The sequence below is a fragment of the Budorcas taxicolor genome, chromosome 15, assembly GCF_023091745.1.
Source record: "Budorcas taxicolor isolate Tak-1 chromosome 15, Takin1.1, whole genome shotgun sequence".
Lineage (NCBI taxonomy): Eukaryota > Metazoa > Chordata > Mammalia > Artiodactyla > Bovidae > Budorcas > Budorcas taxicolor.
The window spans coordinates 62,812,645-62,830,333 of NC_068924.1; the positions used below are offsets into that span (position 1 = coordinate 62,812,645).

Consider the following 17,689-nt stretch of genomic DNA (forward strand, 5'->3'; position numbering starts at 1 on the left):
GGTGGCCTGTCGGGATGAGTTTCCTGTGGAGACTCCGGCCGAGTCAGCTATCTCAACTGCCCGCAGGGTAGCTGGAGTAGAAGGAAACCACCCCCTCGTTTCCCTTAGCAGGCTCCCCTGCTAAGGAGAAGTTCACTGTCCTCTCCCCAGCCTGCCTTTGGCTGCTAACAGCCTGAAGTGGGCAGCAGAGGAGAGAAGCCCCCACGCTCCTGAGTGGTGGCCGGAGGAGGAAGCCTGGCCATTGGGGCAAGGTAAGGTGGCAAGGCAGTCCCGTTTCCACGCTAGTTTCTCCTGGCTCCTTGGAGAATGTCTGATTTTTTTTCTAATTATTGCAGGCTTGAAGGGGCCTTGCTCCCTTTACGTTACCTTCCCTTCAATCTTCAACCCCCTAAAAAGAAAATATGGCTGAGCTCCTGTATGGAGCCAGCTGGTGATTAGACCTTGCTGCTTAGGCTGCATACTTGACTGAGGCATCTCCTGCAGGGGTGGGGGAGCTTGTAGGGAGGGTGGGCACAGACCTCTGAAGGGGAGCCCCTGGAGATGGTGAGTGCTGGGAGGGACAACCCACCCCCAAACCACCTTAGCAGAGGCCTCTGCCCAGGAGGATGGTGCCAAGGGGTGTGCCTCCCACCGGAGGCCACCAGAGGGTGCCATGGGTCCATGGCAAGCCCTCTCCCCACAGAGGCCAGGGCCCCAGGCTGGGCCTCAGGCTGCCGTGCCTGGGCCTCCATCCAGCAAAGCCCACAGTGGATCTTTCCCAGGACTGACTGACCCTGTGGGGTCTTTATGTTGTCCCCCAACTCCAGAGTCCTGGCCTGTTGGTCACTGAAACCACAGCCACTCCCGTCAGTGTTCCCAGTGACCTTAGGAATTTCTCCTGCTTCAGACGGGAAACATTTTAAAAACCTTTATTTCTACCTGGACTTTGTACCTAAGACAACTACCACCTATTCCAGAAAACCTCTGGGCCTGAGTCACTGGCTTCTGGTCTTCTGTCCTTTAACAGGTGACACAGCCAGCAAGCGCTCAGCAGGGCCTGAAGGCGGCAGCCACCAAAGGCCAGGGGGTCCCTCATCAGGCCCCCGACCTCCCTGTACTGGGCCACGCAGAATTGCATCGTGGAAGGATTTGCAAACAACTATTCTGACAGCCTAGCAGTAGTTCTGCACATCAGGGCGGTGGGGCCCGGGGCTCAGGGCACAGCAGGAAAGTCCCTGACAGCTGTCTTTTTAAAAATTTTATTGAAGTATAGTTGATTTACAGTGTTATGTTAATTTCTGCTATGCAGCAAAGTGATTCAGTTTTATAAATATATTCTTTTTCATATTTTTCATTATAGTCTATCATATTGAATATAGTTCCCTGTGGTATACGGTGGAATCTAATTTTTTAGCCATTCTATATATAATAGTCTGCATCTGGGAATCCCAAACTCCCAATCCATTTCCCGCCTGCACCGCTTGGCAGCCACAGTTCTGTTCTGAGTCTGTTTCGTAAATATGTTCATTTGTGTTATGTTTTGGATTCCACATGTAAGTGATATCATATGGTATTTGTCTCTCTTAGTATGACACTCTCTGGGTCCATCCGTGTTGCTGCAAATGGCTTGATTTCATCCTTTTTTGTGGCTGAGTAGCGTTTCATTGCATATGTGCACCGCATCTCCTCCACCATCCCTCTGTTGATGGGCATGTAGGCTGTCTCCATATCTTGGCTGTTGTAAACAGTGCTGCTGTGAACATAATGGGTGAATGTACCTTTTCAAATTAAAGTTTTGTCTGGATATATGCCCAGGAGTGGGATTGCTGGATCATATGGCAACTCTCTAAAGAGAGTTTTGAGGAACTCCATACTGTTTTCCATCGTGACTGCAGCAACTTCCATTGCTACCAACAGTGTAGGAAAGTTCCCTTGTCTTCATATCCTGTCCAGCATTTATTTGTAGACTTTGATGGTCATTCTAACTGGGGTGAGGTGGTACCTCATTGTAGTTTTGATTTGCATTTCGCTAATTAGTGATGATGAGCATCTTTTCATGTGCTTATTGCCATTTGTATGTCTTTAGAGAAATGTCTCTTTAGGTCTTACTCATTTTTTGATTGGGTTTTTTTGCTTTTGTTTTGATGTTGAGCTGTGACAGCTCTTTCTGTATTTTGGAAATTAAGCCCTTGTCAGTTTCATTTGCAAATAATTTTCCTCCCAGTCCGTAGGTTATCTTTTTGTTAATGGTTTCCTTTGCTTTACAAAAGCCTGTAAGTTTGATTAGGTCCTGTTTGTTTTTGCTTTTATTTCTATTGCCTTGGGAAACTGACCTAAGAAAACATTGGTATAATTTATATCAGAGAATATTTTGCTTATGTTTTTGTCTAGGAGTTTTATGGTGTTATGTCTTATATTTAAGTCTTAAAGGCACTTTATTTTTTGTGTATGTTGTAAGGGAGTGTTCTAACTTTACTGATTTACATGTGGCTGTCCAGCTTTCCCACCACCACTTGCTGAAGAGACTGTCATTTTCCCACTTTCCTTTTTTCCATCATTCTTGCCTCCTTTGATGAAGACTGACTGACCATAGGTGGGTGGGTTTGTTTCTCTATTGTGTCCCACTGGTTAATGTGTCTGTTTATATGATGAGTGCTGGTGCTATGCTGGTTTGATTACTGTGGCTTTGTAGTATTGTCTGATGTCTGGGAAAGTTTCGCCTCCTGCTTTCTTTCTTTTTTGCAGGATTGCTTTGGCAATTCTGGGTCTTTTGTGGTTCCATTATAAATTTTAGGATTATTTGTTCTAGTTCTGTGAAAAATCTGACAGCTTATTCCTGGCATTGGGCTCCCGTCCTTCCAGTCCAGCTCGGTGCCATGTAAGTACTTAACGAATGGGAACACACCTACCCCATTGGACAGAACAGGAAGACTCAGGCTCAGTGAGGGTTGGATCCAGGCTCACGTCCTGGGAGGGGCAGGGCAGGGGTTAGCGGCTGGCCATGCACAGCTTCCGGTCGGGGCTTTGTTCTCTCTGAAACACAGGTGTCTCAATAACCAGGGAATCAGCTCCAGGTTCTCTTCCTGGTCCTTAGGGCTCCTCCCTAGCTCTGAACTTTGGATAACCCTCTATAAGGAGCCATGAGGTCATTGTTAACAAGTGTTTATTGTTAATAAAACCATAGTACATTTACAATAGGTGACAACATTAATGTATAGTTACAGTATCATACAATATTACAGCAATAAAATAACGCCTATTCCTTTGTACATCCAGCTCAAGCAGCTAGTTGAAAATATTTTCCAGGGTTGCAAACCCCCAGGGTTTTTCAAGGTGACTGAAAGGACACCTCCTAAAGTGCCTGGGGCTTCTGGTGAATAAATAGTTTCTAAGGTACAGCCAGACAGCCAAAGGGGGACATCCAGCACAAGCTGTTCCGGAAGACGCCCCGGATGTCTGGTACATAAATACGACAAGGGTCCAGGCCCAGTGATGTGTCCCCACCCAGGAGAGCCTGGAGCCTACAGGATGGCAGGGGCAGATAGCGGGGAAGTAGAAGGGCCTCTTCCAATCCTTCCTGTCTACCTATGCCCCGACCTTTAAGTTCCCCAAGACCCGCAGCTCCCAATGGGAAGTCTGGGCCCTGCTCTCCAGTCCAAGTTAAAGGACTCTTTCACTGGAGAGACTGGACTGGAGGGATGTTTAGGGCTCTGCCTAATTCTAGGCTTGGGATTTCAGAATCAACCCCTTTACATTGGCCCCTGAAAAACAGCAGCAGCAGCACAAGCTGAGGCCACCAGGCTCCTCCACTATGCCCCACCCTTGGCTCAGACCAAAAGCTTTGAAGGCGCTGGTGGGGGAACAAACCGCCTTCTCTACTACTCACTGAGCAGGCCAGCCACCCCTCTGCCCAAAGGAGCCCAGACACCAAGGAAATAGGCTGAAAATGACCCTCTTCGCGGGATCCCCAGTCCCCCTGGAGGCCACATCAGGTCTTTGAAAGGCACAGCCTTGAGTTCAGGTTTGTCTGATGTGACACTGAGGGAAAAACACCAGCTTTTGACTGAAATGGCCTGAGGCCTAGATAGACATACACTCTCTACATTCATAAGGATGCCCACACCCCCCAGGAGCCCCACTTCGGACAGTCTGAGCTGCCCGAGGCCCCGGAGGTGGGCTGGTTAGAGCCTGGAGGGCATGACCAGAAGCTGTGCAGAGCAGAGTGGGATTGGCGTGGGCCTCCGGGAGGGGCACACGAAGGTGAGTGCACAGCAGCCCTCCGGTGCAACCAGGCGGCAGGTGTGGGGAAGGGCCACTTGTGGCCACACCTGCCCTTGGCTCATCACTGGTTGAGCAAATGGTTAGGCTCTGGGCCTGCCCAAGTCTGGCTCCAAGAGTGCCAGTAACCAGTCTCAGCCCAGCAAGGCCCCAGCATGTCCACTGGTCCTGGCTGTGTGCTGGCCCAGACACCCCCAGGAAGCTCCCAGCCTCTCTTACCCGCCGGGAGGCCTAGTAACAGAGCCAGCTGCCCCCACACCTCACACCCGAGAGGTGACGTAGAGCGAGTGCACGCGCTCGGCCAGGGTGCTCTGCAGGTCCTGCAGCGGGTCCAGGCCCTGCACTTTGCTGCTGCGGCCGTAGATAAGCTGCCGGAAGGAGTCCTGCTCCAGCAGGGCCTTCATGTGCTTGAGGAAGAAGCCCTCGCAGAACAGGGCCAGTTCGGGGGCGTTGTGGATCTGTGGGGGCAGGGAGAGGGGTGAGACCACAGCTTCAGCACAGCCCTGCCCAAAACTGCCCCCAAACAGTCCTCAGGGGCAAAGGTCCAGCTTCAAGCCTCAGACCCAGGGAGGTAGTCAGGTCCTATCTCTGCATCTTAGGGCAACTGAATTTCTCATCTGAATTCCTTCCGTGAGCATCTCCTCAGGTTAGACTGATCTGGGTTCAAATCCCAGCTGTGCCACCAGGAACATCCTGGCATCTTGTTCTCCGCCTGGTCCTGCTGGTGACGGCTTGTTGAGGGGCGGTCCTCATCCCCATGGGACTGGACGCTCTGTCCCTAAGGGCAGGGGCTGTCCACGGTGGGATATGCAGCATAAGTGTTCACGTGGTAAACGCTCAGCAAACCCTGAGTGCCCTCTCTGGGTCAGGCACTGGATGCAGGCCCTGAGGCCCAGGTCTGTGAGGCGCTCTCAGAGCTGATGTTCCAGATCAGGGGGACGAGAGAAGCCAAGGAACCAGCCAGGCCAGGTGATCACGGACAGTAGTCAGTGCTCTGAGGCAGTGAGAGTCGGTGAAGGGGCAGAGAGGTGTGTGACTTGGGGGCAGCTGGGGGAGGAGACTTACTGGAGGACTGCAGCAGTCCTGGGGTGGAAATGAGTTGAGAAAGAGATGCGGGCCACGTGGCCAGGTGAAGGGAGAGGGAGGCATTGGAAGGGGAGATGGGAGAGGGTCCTGAGGGCCTCATAAGGGGTGACAGATAAGGGCTGGGTCTTTACTTTGCAGTGGGAAACCTTTGAAGAGTTTCAGTAGGGGAGTGGCGGGATCTTCACACTTTTCAAAGAGCCTTGTGGACTGCAGGGTGAAAGCCAGGAAGTGTTGGAGGCCAGGCCAACGCGATCGTCTGAGAGTGGAGAGAGTGGAGGTAGCGGGACGGAGAGGGGTGGCTGATGCATTGCGGGTGTGGGAGGTGACCGTGGCATCTGCTGCGAGGAAGACTAAGGAGCACCAAGGGGGAGAAACTCGAGTAGTGTTGAGAACTGATCTGACTTGGAGGGGCTCCGCTCTTTGCCGCCCCAGGTCTCACTGCCCAGTGCAGCACAACTGGTACAGGACCTGGGGTCCACCTGGCTCAGAGCTCAGCTCCCCAGCTGCTGTGCCACCTTACTGGGCAGCCATGACCTCAGGCCACAGAGAGGGTGACACTGTCCTTCAAAGCTGCCAGGGCACAGCAGGGTGAGTGATGGGGGGCAGGGGCGGCAGCGGGGGCCCTCACCTTGGCATACTTGTAGGTGTTCACGGCGCTCTCCACGCTCAGGGTCTGGGAGCACAGGATCTCACAGTGCCGCTGCAGGGCGTCCAGCTGGAACAGGCTGGCAGCTGACAATAGCTGGCAGGAGGAAGAGAGGCTGTGGGTGAGCGGGGCCAGGCCCATGGCCCTGGCATCACAGAACAGAGAGCCCCTGTGTGCCCTCCTGACCCCCAGGACCCTCCCTGCCCACCTGCCAGTTAAGTCCGATGGCCTTGATTTATTTCTACCCCAGGCCATCTAGGTATTTGCTAGGACACCTTGGGAAGTATCCGATAGGTGACAGACATTGGTTGGAATTTCTCATGTCGCGAGGCCTTCAACTATGAGCTGCCTGCTCATCTGCACAACTTTCTAGCCAGGCGCGTGGCCAGCAGCAGGTCCGTTCTCTAAGCAGTAACCTGGTAAGGTGGGAGGGTACCTGCTGCCTTCTGATCCTCCTAGGCTTTCCATCCTCAGGGATGGCCCTTTCTAACCCTGAGGGGTCACCCGGGAGGTTGAGTTCCACAGGCGCACCGTTTCCCATGTGCTCAGAAGAGTGAGGACCTGCAGGGAAGCAGGGGGTCCTCGCAGAGGCCCCCTTCCCTCCCTCCTCATGTCTCCAATGCTGTGTTTCTGAGATTGGGGTGGGTGAGACCTGGCAGGTGTCTCAGGCTGGGCACAGGCATGGTGGATGGGCTCAGGGGCTCCCTGCTCCTCTCCCTGACAGGCCAGGTCCTCACCTCCAGGATGTCACCAGCGGGGATGTCCATGGATTCTGTTCCCCCGTAGTACAGATACTGCATCATCATCTGCAGGAAAAAGGCCCCATGTGAGGGCCAGGGGGGCCCACAGCACCACCGTGCTCACCCCGCGCCCCTGGGGTGCCGCTCCAGCCGCTGCCCGGCCCTCGGTGCCCCCCCGCCCTGAGAGCCACTCCAGCCGCTGCCTGGCCCTCGGTGCCTCCTCACCCCAAGCGCCGCTCCAGCCGCTGCCCGGCCCTCAGTGCCCCCCCGCCCCGAGTGCTGCTCCAGCCACTGCCTGGCCCTCAGTGCCTCCTCACCCCAAGTGCCACTCCAGCCACTGCCCGCCCCTCGGTGCCCCACCTCCCACCCCGAGCGCTGCTCCAGCCACTGCCCAGCCCTCGGTGCCCCACCTCTCGCCCCGAGCGCCACTCCAGACGCTGCCTGGCCCTCGGTGCCCCACCTCCCACCCCGAGCACTGCTCCAGCCGCTGCCCGGCCCTCGGTGCCCCCCCGCCCTGAGTGCCGCTCCAGCCACTGCCCGGCCCTTGGTGCCTCCTCACCCCAAGCGCCACTCCAGCCGCTGCCCACCCCTCAGTGCCCCACCTCCTGCCCCGAGCGTGGCTCCAGCCGCTGCCCGCCCCTCGGTGCCCCCCCATGTCCCGAGCGCCACTCCAGCCGTTTCCCGCCCCTGGTGCCCCGTGACCTCTGTGTGCCAGCGTCTGCACACCGCCCGACTCTCATCAGGCATTTTTGTGCTTCCCCTGGAATGCGTATGGCAAGCTGCCTTCCACAGAGTGGCTTCACTTCAATCCCCACAACAGCCCTGTGAGCCCAGGAGGGCAGATGCTCTTCACGGCTGGGAAAACTGAGGCCAGGCAGGTAGGCTGATGAGGCTGACCCGCCTCCTCAGAACCCTTCCAGCACACCAGGCACCTCACGACTCATTTTCTCCTCTTACGGAAATTCTAAACATGGGGGGCTCTGAGGGGGCGACTGTCCACCCTCAGAATCCTGACTCCTGACCTCCCCATCAGGGCTAGCCAGATCCCGACCTCCTCCTGGAAGCCAGTGCAGTGCTGGGGCCTGGGACCTGGCCCAGAGGTCACCCTGCCAACCAGCGGGGGCCCTGCGACACCACATGAGGTGGCCTGGGGAGGGGGCTATGTTTAGTTCTGCTGAGGTCTGACTTACAAGCTCTGCCATCATGCTGGAGACTGGGGAGTTTCCAGCTGGAAAAAGAAAAATGATTCTCCCTGGTTGGCTGAAGAAAGGGCCCCAGCAAGGAGCTGGCAAGGGTATAAGTAAACACGGCTCCAGCCGGCACAGTCGGGCTCTGTTAGGACTGGCCCCCAGGCTGGAAGGGGCACCAGAGGGTCTAGAGGAAAGGAGCCCACGCTGGGGCGGGGCGGGGGAGGGAAGAGGGCCTGCCAGCCGCGTCCTGGCCTGTCCAGGAGGCATCAGCCCGCCCCCTCCCCTCAGGAGCGCGGGCTCCCAGAGGTCTTGCGCAGCCCCCGCTGGAGCTCAGGTGGAGATCTTAGTTACACGGATGTACCCGTGTCCCCCTATTCCAGGCAGTGTGTGCCTCGGGCAGGCCCACGCCTGGCTTCCTCTGCCATCCCCCACCCTGGGAGCTGGGTGCCCAGGACTGGGAGTGGGGCGGCTCCCATCTCCAGGGATTCTTCCCTAGATGTTAGCCTCAGGGCAGACCTGAGGTGAGAAGGGGCCCAGCCTGTGGCTCCTCTCCCTGGCCTAGAAGCAGCCTCCTGCCGCTTTTGGGAGCTGGTCTGGGCCCGGCCCAGCTCTCGTGGCACATGGGTCTCCCTGAGGCACCTGAATGCAGATGAGCCCACAGCAGTGGGACCAGAATTGCCCTCTTGGAGCCTCCCTGGGGGAACCGGGCTGCTAGCAGGCAGCTGCGGACATTAATTTCCCACAGCCCGGTAGCCCCCGGGCAGGCTGTGGGTCATCCAAAGCAGGCAGCCTGCAGGGCTGGAGCGGGCAAAGGGCTGCTCCCAGTGAGGCCCAGGCAGGACCAGCTGCAGGGATGGCCTCACTTCCTTCTGCCCAGAGTGGGCCACCAGGAGCATGACCACAGGGAGGCCCCCAATACTGCGGGGACAGGACTGGGGCCAACAGCCGCATCAGAACGGCAGGGGCATCCCCCAAAGGCTGAGGTTTAGTCGGCAGTGACCCTGGCAAGAGGCTACACCTGTGATGTCTGTGTTGTGTCAAAACTGCATTGCAAACATTTAGTGCGAAAAAAAAACATTTCATTAAATTTTTCTATGTGGAATGATACTATTTTGGCTACATTAAGCTAAATAAATTTCACCTGTTTCTTTTTACTTTTTCCTTCATCTATTAAGCAATTTTACATAACCTCTGTGCCCAGCATTATCTTTCTTTTAGAGGTAGTATTGCTTAGATCTCCTTGGGCCTCCATTTCCTGTTCTAGAAAACACATCTCAAGTTCTCTTTGTGTTTGAGAGCCAATGAGATGTCTGGGGGCTGCTCTGAAACTTAGGCTTTTTTAGGAGGCCTCGGACCTGGATCTATGGCTTCAGCCGCATGCTGCCCCTCCCCCTGCCCACCCCTCCACATTGCGGGATGGCAGAGCTTTGTTCCCGGAGAACCCAAAGGGTCAGGCCAGTGGCTAACATGCCCCAGGCCCACGTGTGCCCTGAGGTTAGGCCTGTTGTCTCTGTTTACCCCGTGACAAGCCTGAGAAGTCGTCAAGGGCTGCCCAGCCTCTCCTGCCTCGGGGGTCACCCCAGTTGAGCAGATGCCGCCTCGATGGCAGGGGTCACCCTTGTCACCCCCACCTCCCGCCCAATCCCCGCTGCCCTTCTCAAACCGCCTCCTGGGTTGGGTCGTGACCCCACCTCACGCTCCAACTCACCTGGACTTTGGGCTTCTTAGCCAAGCAAGCTCCCCTTCCCCAGGGAGTTTGGCTCAAGGGATGGGAAGAGGGGAGGGGAGATACCCTATGCCCGACCCTGGGCCTCCTCCAATGCCGCCAAGCCCCCCACTCTCCCCTCATCCACACCCCTCTACCCTGCTGCCTCTACCGGTCGCCATCGTCACTCAGCTGGATTTCTCTCCTGCCACTCACCTGCTCCCCCGGCTGCAGTCCTGCCCGTCCTCCCCTCACCCTCCAGAGTGTGCAAGGTCACACAAACTGGACCATTCCACACGCCCTAAGATTGAACCCTGGCTCTATCACCTCCCAGCTGTGTGACCTTGAACAAGTTATCGAACTTCTCTGTACCTGCGACACCTCATGGACCAAGGGGGGAAAACAACATGTGTGCACCTCCTGGACTGTGCTGTGACGCTTAACTGATAAATGCTAAGTGTCACCGATGGTGGCGAACTCAGAGCAGCTTCTAACTACCCTTGGGTTAAAGCTCAAGCCCTTCATGTGATGGCTCCTCGGGGGCAGCCTCAGCCTCATTTCTGGATGTTCTCCTGAACGGCTGCCAGGACTTGGCCAGAGAGCATTTCCTGAACAGGCTGTGGTCTCTGGTGGTGGTGGTCTTCGTGTGGATTGCTCTGGCTACCTGGAGCTCCTGATACCTGGCTGACTACCCTGGTCCCCAGGAAATTTCCTCCTTCGCAGCTTCAGTGCCCCTTCCTGCACTGCCGGTGCCTCCCCCACCACTCCCAGTCACATTCGTTCATAATCCTGTCTCCTGGAGGCCAGGGTCCCTGTCCTGTTTACTGCCGTCTCCATGGTACCCATAAGTGACTAAATGCTACACAGATGACTGCCAGGGACAAGAGAGAGGGATTAAACCCTTTTAGACGGTGGCTCCTCACGCTTCTGTGAGGCTGTGATCTCTCCCATTAGGTCACAAGCCTGTCCCGGGCAAGGCCAGGTCCTGGGTTCACATACCAGCTGCCTCTTAGCCTCCGTCTCAGCCCCTAAGGGTCACACCTACAGCCTGAAGACCACTTTCTAGAAAGGAGCTCCCCACTGGGGCTCAGCTTAGACCCCAGCCAGTCCCTTCCAGACCTCGCCTGCCACTCCTGGCGGCCAGCCTGCGGAGCTTCCGTCACGCAACCTCTGACATTCTCCGAAGCTTAGAGATCGAAAGTCCTGACCTTGATCTCCCACAACCAGGATGGGCTCCCTGTGGCTCTTTCTGCTTAGCCGGCATGGCTAGGGTCTGATGCCGAGGAACAGTGATGGGCCTACACTGGTACACGCGCACGTCACTCTCCACCCACCTGGGGTCTTGTTAAACTGTGGGGGGTCCTGGCATGGGGCCTGAGGCTCTGCATTCCCAACAAGTGCTCAAGCAAGTCTGTGGACTGGGAGCTCACTCAGGACAAGGGCTCACAGGTTACACGTGTGGTGTGCGCCTGTCCTTACATGCCCGTCAGGCTGCCCAGACCCCTCACCCAGTGGTTAGAGCTCAGGGCCCATGAAACAGACTCTGAAGCCGCAAACTCACAACGGAAAGGCTACCTTGGCTGGGAAAAGCCTAGATGCTCCAACCCGACCACTGAGTCAGCAAAACACAGAAGGCATTAGGGATGGAGGGGAAGACTATGACTGACTCATAGCTGACCCCGCCCAGATGGACCAGCCAGGGTCAGGGTCCTGTGGGGGAGGGGCACCCCTAGAAAAGCCCGCAGTGCTGAGGTACACACACCTGGAAAATGTGGTACTTCATGTCGCTGATCTCGATGGTTTTACTGCCGTCGCCATCTTGCTCTGATTTATTGGTCATCAGCGTCTTGAACCTGGAGCCAAGGAGATGAGACAAGGAAAGGCTTGAACATGACTTTTATTCCATCACTGTGTGGCAAAGGCCCCATCCATCGCCTGACCGGTCACCAGGGGACAGAAGCATTTTAAAAATCACTGCTGTGCTCGCAAAAGAATTCTGGGCAAGTGACGTTTTACATCATCCTAGGCTGACAGATAGCTGGGCTGAGCCCCGATCTGTCCCAGCTGCCCTCTCACTTAGTGACCGTAACACCCATGGCTGGAAAACTGACCTTCATGTTAGAACATTCGTGTTTTCTAATCATCAAAAGCAATGGCTTGACCAGAACAATGACCCAGCTCCTCTGGGAGAACTCTGGGTCCCCTCATGACTGTCCCTCTGTCCCCTGTGGGGTGGGTGGTGGGGATTCCCTGCTCTGTGACCACCCTCTGGGGGGCAGAGGCTCTTCTCCAGCCTGCCCGTAATCTCATATCTAAATGAAGCTGCCCTCCCCCGACTTCCCGGAGGGGGCAGAGAATTTGTTATCTGGGCTGCCTACCTGTTAGAAGCCGTCACCAGCAGGACTTTATGTGCATAAAACAGCTTTCCTGCCACTAGGAAAGTCACGTCTGACATCTCCTTGTTGTTCAAAAAGTGAGGATCTGTCGCAGGGGGAAGGAGAAGGGGATGACGGAGGTGCCTGCCGCCCAGGCACTTGGGAAGGGGAAGGAGGACAGAGATGAGAGGGAGGGGGAGGGGAGAGGAGGTGGGGAGGCCTCACCGAGCCTGGCTGGCAGCGTCTTGCGGAGCTCGGGGATGCGGGGGATGGGGCTGCTGCCGTAGCAGTGCGTGAAGATGGCCGCTAGCTGCTGCGTGACCGAGTCGTTCTGCCGGGGGGAGAGGCGGGGAGGGGCATCAGCTCAACCCTCATCTGGAGGCCGTGTGTTTACAGCTCCAGGTACGCCAGGCCAGCTTCAAAAGTCCAGGCCAGGATTAGCGCAGCACTGCCCTTCATTCCCCCTGGATCTGGTCTGGCGAGGGAGGCCCGGTCTTCCACACCAGCTCCCCGGACTGCTTTCTTGGCCAGGCTCTGGCCCAGACAGAACCCTAGCCTCTGCAGTCAGGCAGGTCCGGGCGAGGGCTGGACGTCTACCTGCGGGGTGCCTGTGTCCTTCCGTCCCTGTGAGGGGGGTGTCCCTAAGTCTGTCTGCCCGTGAGGCAGTCTCCGGGTCCATCCTGCGGTCTGTCTGCGTCCTGCAGTCTGTCTGCCTGTGTGTCAGTCTCCAGGTCTGTCCTACGGTCTGTCTACGTCCCGTGGTCTATCTGCCTGTGTGTCAGTCTCCAGGTCCGTCCTGTGGTCTGTCTGCGTCCTGCAGTCTGTCTGCCAGTGTGTCAGTCTCCAGGTCCGTCCTGCGGTCTGTCTACGTCCCGTGGTCTATCTGCCTGTGTGTCAGTCTCCAGGTCCGTCCTGCGGTCTGTCTGCGTCCTGCAGTCTGTCTGCCGGTGTGTCAGTCTCCGGGTCCGTCCTGCGGTCTGTCTGCCTGTGTGTCAGTCTCCGGGTCTGTCCTGTGGTCTGTCTGCGTCCCGTGGTCTGTCTGCCTGTGTGTCAGTCTCCGGGTCCGTCCTGTGGTCTGTCTGCGTCCTGTGGTCTGTCTGCCTGTGTGTCAGTCTCTGGGTCTGTCTGTGGGCTCTCGGGGCCTCCGGGGCTGTCTCACCTTGCTGGTCTTGAGGATGTCAAACATGAGCGGCAAGCCCTCAGTCACCAGCTCTTCATTGTACTCCTCCTCCTTGATGGAGCTGAAATCCCGCAGGAGGCTCTGCACCACTGAGTACCGAGACTGGGAGAAGGACATCCTCAGAGCCTCGATCCAGACGTGCAGCTTCCAGGGGACGCCTGGACCGGGAAGGGGAAGGGCAGTCACCCCCCGGGCAGAGCGCTCCCCAAAGGGACCACTGAGCCCACCTCATGACAGCCCCCTTTCCGGCAGACCAACGCACCTGATCCCTGCCCAAGTTGGGGCACCCCCTCTCCCCACCTCAGCACAGCCAGTAAGGAAAGCATTTGTTCACCCTGACGGGCCTCCCTGAGACATAAAAGGGTCTCAAAGTTCCCATCAGATGAGGTGGAGGAATGGCTTCAGGCCAAGTGCAGGGAGCCTGATCTCTGAAAATCCACAGCTCAGCCTGGGAGCCTTCAAGGGCAGGCCCAGCACCCACACTGGCCCCACTGGCTTGTTGGGCCCCGGAATTACCTACTGGGGAGGAACCATTATAATTAGGAGGGGTGGCCCCGGAGACTCGAATGCCCAGAGGATATGCAGGGCGCGTGGGGACAAGAGGACCCCATGCCTGTCTAGAAGCCTGAAATGAACCCTGTTCTGTCGCCAAGGGCTTTTCCCAGCGCCTGGCTTCCTGGTGTGTCTGTGCACACGCAATGTCATGTAATTACTGTTTACCAGCTCCCTGGAGTATGTCACTGGGGCCGCAGAGTAATCCAGAACTATTCTGTAAAGGTCATGACAAAAACCAGCGATGTTTCTGATAATTAGAGATTGCTTCTTACTCCCCAGCCTCACTGTGGATTTAAAAAGGTCTGATGGCATTCCCTGGGGACATGGTGCCAAGGGTAGCATCAGCATCACTGGTTTACTGACTGTGCAGGAGTGATATTCCCATTTCATAGGGAAGAGCACTGAGGCTGGCCTGCCACCAGAGGGCCGTGTGGCTCCCGCCTCCTTGGCCCAGCGCTGGGTGTTCGTGTGTCGCGGCCCCCCAGGAGAGGAGCGATGCTGTCATGCACTGAGCGCCCACGGTTAGTGGGCACTGGGCCCTGTGCTGTGTGTGACGACTTCACATTCACAGGGGAGGAGCACTAGGGAACGTGGCAGGGCTGGGATCTCCCCCAGGTCTGTCTGACCAGCCGCCTGGGAGGAAAGGAGAAGTCTGCAAGCTTGCAGGCCAAGGAGGTGGGGAGGCGGGCTGATGGACTGGAGAGCATCTCACTGACCAGAACTGTGGACTCCTGGTGCTCTAGACGCTCCCACATGACCAGGCCTCGACCAGGGAAGCTGGGGGCCCTGAGGGCACAGGGCTGGGTGAGGCTTTTGAGACATGTCCCCACTGAGGACTCTCTGAGGCTCAGGGCACTACCTGTCTTGGTTTGAGAGGGCGGAGGCCCGCCCTGCACTCCACTGCCTCCTGGCCTGTCTGGCCTGTGGGCCTGGCCCTCTCGTGTGTGTGTGTGTGTGTGTGTGTACATGCACACTGAGGAGCAGCACGGCATGTGTGTGTGTGCGACTCTGCATGTGTGTGCCTGTGTCTGTACACGCACACCACGTGGCCTCACCCAGCGCCCTCAGCTCCATGGTGATGTCCACGTAGCCGTGCTCCGCGCTGTAGTACATGGCCTCCTGGAGGGCCTTGGTGCGCGTCCGGCTCAGGCGCATGGGCCCCTCGCTGCCGCTGCCCTGGCTGGATGCATCGCTCTCTTCCACGCCCTCAGCCAGGATCTCCTCCAGGGACAGCACATCTGCTTTGGCCTGCTGTGGCTGAGTCAGGAGCTTCCTCAGGACGTTCCTGTGGGGAAAGGGACAAAGAAGAGTGATGTCCGAGGCTCCCGCCATGGATGGTACCTGCCGAGCTGCCTTTCAGCGTCCTGTGGCCCAGATGGGCCAACTATGGGGCATCTGCGGGCAAAAAGGGCTCATGGTCTTCCCTTCTCAGGCAGGCTGGGCCCCCGGGTGAGTCAGGGAAAGGGGCAGAAGACCTCTCCCTTCTGCCATCCGGGTACTGCTGAGAAGTCATGAGCTCTGGGGCCAAGCAGGCTCTGCCATCCTGTGTGATCTCAGACAGGTTGTTCTACCTCTCTGAGCCCTGATGGCTCTGTCGCTGTAGCATGGGGAATCAGTGTCATCCTCTCCCAGTTAATGTGAGGCTCAAGTGACATCACATGCAGAGCCTGATACACAACAATCGTCCTAATAGCAGCTGACTTGCATATTCCCACGTTGTTGTTCAGTTGCTCAGTCGTGTCCAACTCTTAGCGACCCCATGGATTGCAGCATGCCAGGCTTCTCTGTCCTTCCTTCACCATCTCCAGGAGCTTGCTCAAACTCATGTCCATCAAGTCGGTGATGCCATCTAACCATATTGTCCCCTCTGTTGTCCCCTTCTCCTCCTGACTTCTATCTTTCCCAGCATCAGGGTCTTTATTCCAATGAGTCGGCTCTTTGCAACAGGTGACCAAAGTATTGGGAGCTTCAGTTTTGGCATCAGTCCTTTCAATGAATATTCAGGATTGATTTCCTTTAGGATTGACTTGTTTGATCTCCTTGCAGTCCAAAGGACTCTCAAGAATCTTCTCCAACACCACAGTTCAAAAGCATCAGTTCTTTGGCACTCAGCTTTCTTCATAGTCCAACTCTCACATTCATACATGACTACTGGAAAAACCATAGCCTTGACTAGATGGACCTTTGTTAGCAAAGTAATGCCTCTGCTTTTGAATATGCTGTCTAGGTTGGTCATAACTTTCCTTCCAAGGGGTAAGCGTCTTTTAATTTCATGGCTACAATCACCATCTGCAGTGATTTTGGAGCCCCCCAAAATAAAGTCTGACACTGTTTCCACTGTTTCCCCATCTATTTCCCATGAAGTGATGGGACCGGATGCCATGATCTTAGTTTTCTCAATGTTGACCTTTAAGCCAACTTTTTCACTCTCCTCTTTCACTTTCATCAAGAGGCTCTTTAGTTCTTCATTTTCTGCCATAAGAGTGGTGTTATCTGCATATCTGAGGTTATTGATATTTCTCCTGGCAATCTTGATAAAGCTTGTGCTTCCTCCAGCCCAGCGTTTCTCATGATGTATTCTGCATAGAAGTTAAATAAGCAGGGTGATAATATATAGTCTTGACGTACTCCTTTCCCAGTTTTGGAACCAGTCTGTTTTTCCTTGTTCAGTTCTAACTGTTGCTTCTTGACCTGCATACAGATTTCTCAGGAGGCAGGTCAGGTGGTCTGGTATTCCCATCTCTTTAAGAATTTTCCACAGTTTGTTGTGATCCACAGTCAAAGGCTTTGGCGTAGTCAATAAAGCAGAAGTAGATGATTTTCTGGAACTCTCTTGCTTTTTTGATGATTCAGCGGATGTTGGCAATTTGATCTATGGTCCCTCTGCCTTTTCTAAATCCACCTTGGACATTTGGAAGTTCACGGTTCACGTATTGCTGAAGCCTGGCATGGAGAATTTTGAGCATCACTAGCGTGTGAGATGAGTGCAATTGTGCAGTAGCTTGAACATTCTTTGGCATTGGAATGAAAACTGACCTTTTCCAGTCCTATGGCCACTGCAGAGTTTTCCAAATTTGCTGGCATATTGAGTGCAGTACTTTCACAATTTCCAAGGAGCAAGCATGTTTTAATTTCATGGCTGTGGTCACCATCCAAAGTGACTTTGGAGCCCAAGAAAATAAAGTCTTTCACTGTTTCCATTGTTTCCCCATCTATATGCCATAAAGTGATGGGACTGGATGCCATGATCTTAGTTTTTTGAATGCTGAGTTTCAAGCCAGCTTTTTCACGCTCCTCTTCCACCTTCATCAAGAAGCTCTTTAGTTCTTCACTTTCTGCCATGAGAGTGGTATCATCTGCATATCTGAGGTACTTGATGTTTCTCCTGGCAATCCTGATGTTGCCATGTACCAGTGCATTTAACCCTCCCTGAGAGAGGAACCTCAGTATTCATGGGTGATGAATACATCTTGCTCATGTCACACCGAGCGGGATGCAGACTCAGAGGGGGTTCCAAGCCCCAGGCTCTTCTGTCGCATCCTGTGGCCTGGGGCTCCAGATGGCTGTCTCATGGGCAGGCCCCCAGGCCACTTGGGGGTGGAGCCGTCTCCCTGCAGACCTGCCTGCCTCTCCTCAACCCCTTCCCCACCTTGTGATGGAGGCTGGGCTGTGCCACAAAGGGTACTCTTGTTAACTGCTGAGCTGACAGAGCAACAGCAGGATGACCCAGTTCCCTCAAGGGAGTCCCTCTTTGTCTTCTACTCACCTTTTCCCTGCTGCCCTTTGACCCCAGAGCGGCCTAACTCTGGTTAGGTGAGACCAGCTGCTCTGGTCTCACCTCTGCCCTGTCACACCCTCAGGCAGGCCTGGCCCCTAAAAAGCAGGGTCCACCATCTGCTCCTGGAGCAGGATGTGATTTCTAGCAGAGCCACCAGGAGCATCTTCATGGTGGAGC

The 17,689-nt window shown here is 55.6% G+C and overlaps 1 protein-coding gene across 1 annotated transcript in view; it reads right to left on the reverse strand.

Annotated features, from left to right (window-relative positions):
- Nucleotides 1–3,207: 3,207 nt before the first annotated feature.
- Nucleotides 3,208–17,689, reverse strand: part of ABTB2 (ankyrin repeat and BTB domain containing 2) — a 183,314-nt gene continuing 168,832 nt past the window's right edge. The window contains exons 10-17 of the mRNA XM_052652239.1: nucleotides 14,790–15,019; nucleotides 13,159–13,337; nucleotides 12,225–12,330; nucleotides 12,003–12,105; nucleotides 11,387–11,477; nucleotides 6,727–6,795; nucleotides 5,972–6,085; nucleotides 3,208–4,715 (exon numbers count right to left, since the gene is read on the reverse strand). Of these exons, the coding sequence (XP_052508199.1) occupies nucleotides 4,518–4,715; nucleotides 5,972–6,085; nucleotides 6,727–6,795; nucleotides 11,387–11,477; nucleotides 12,003–12,105; nucleotides 12,225–12,330; nucleotides 13,159–13,337; nucleotides 14,790–15,019 (1,090 nt within the window). The 3' untranslated portion in view covers nucleotides 3,208–4,517. The remainder of the gene's footprint in view (nucleotides 4,716–5,971; nucleotides 6,086–6,726; nucleotides 6,796–11,386; nucleotides 11,478–12,002; nucleotides 12,106–12,224; nucleotides 12,331–13,158; nucleotides 13,338–14,789; nucleotides 15,020–17,689) is intronic.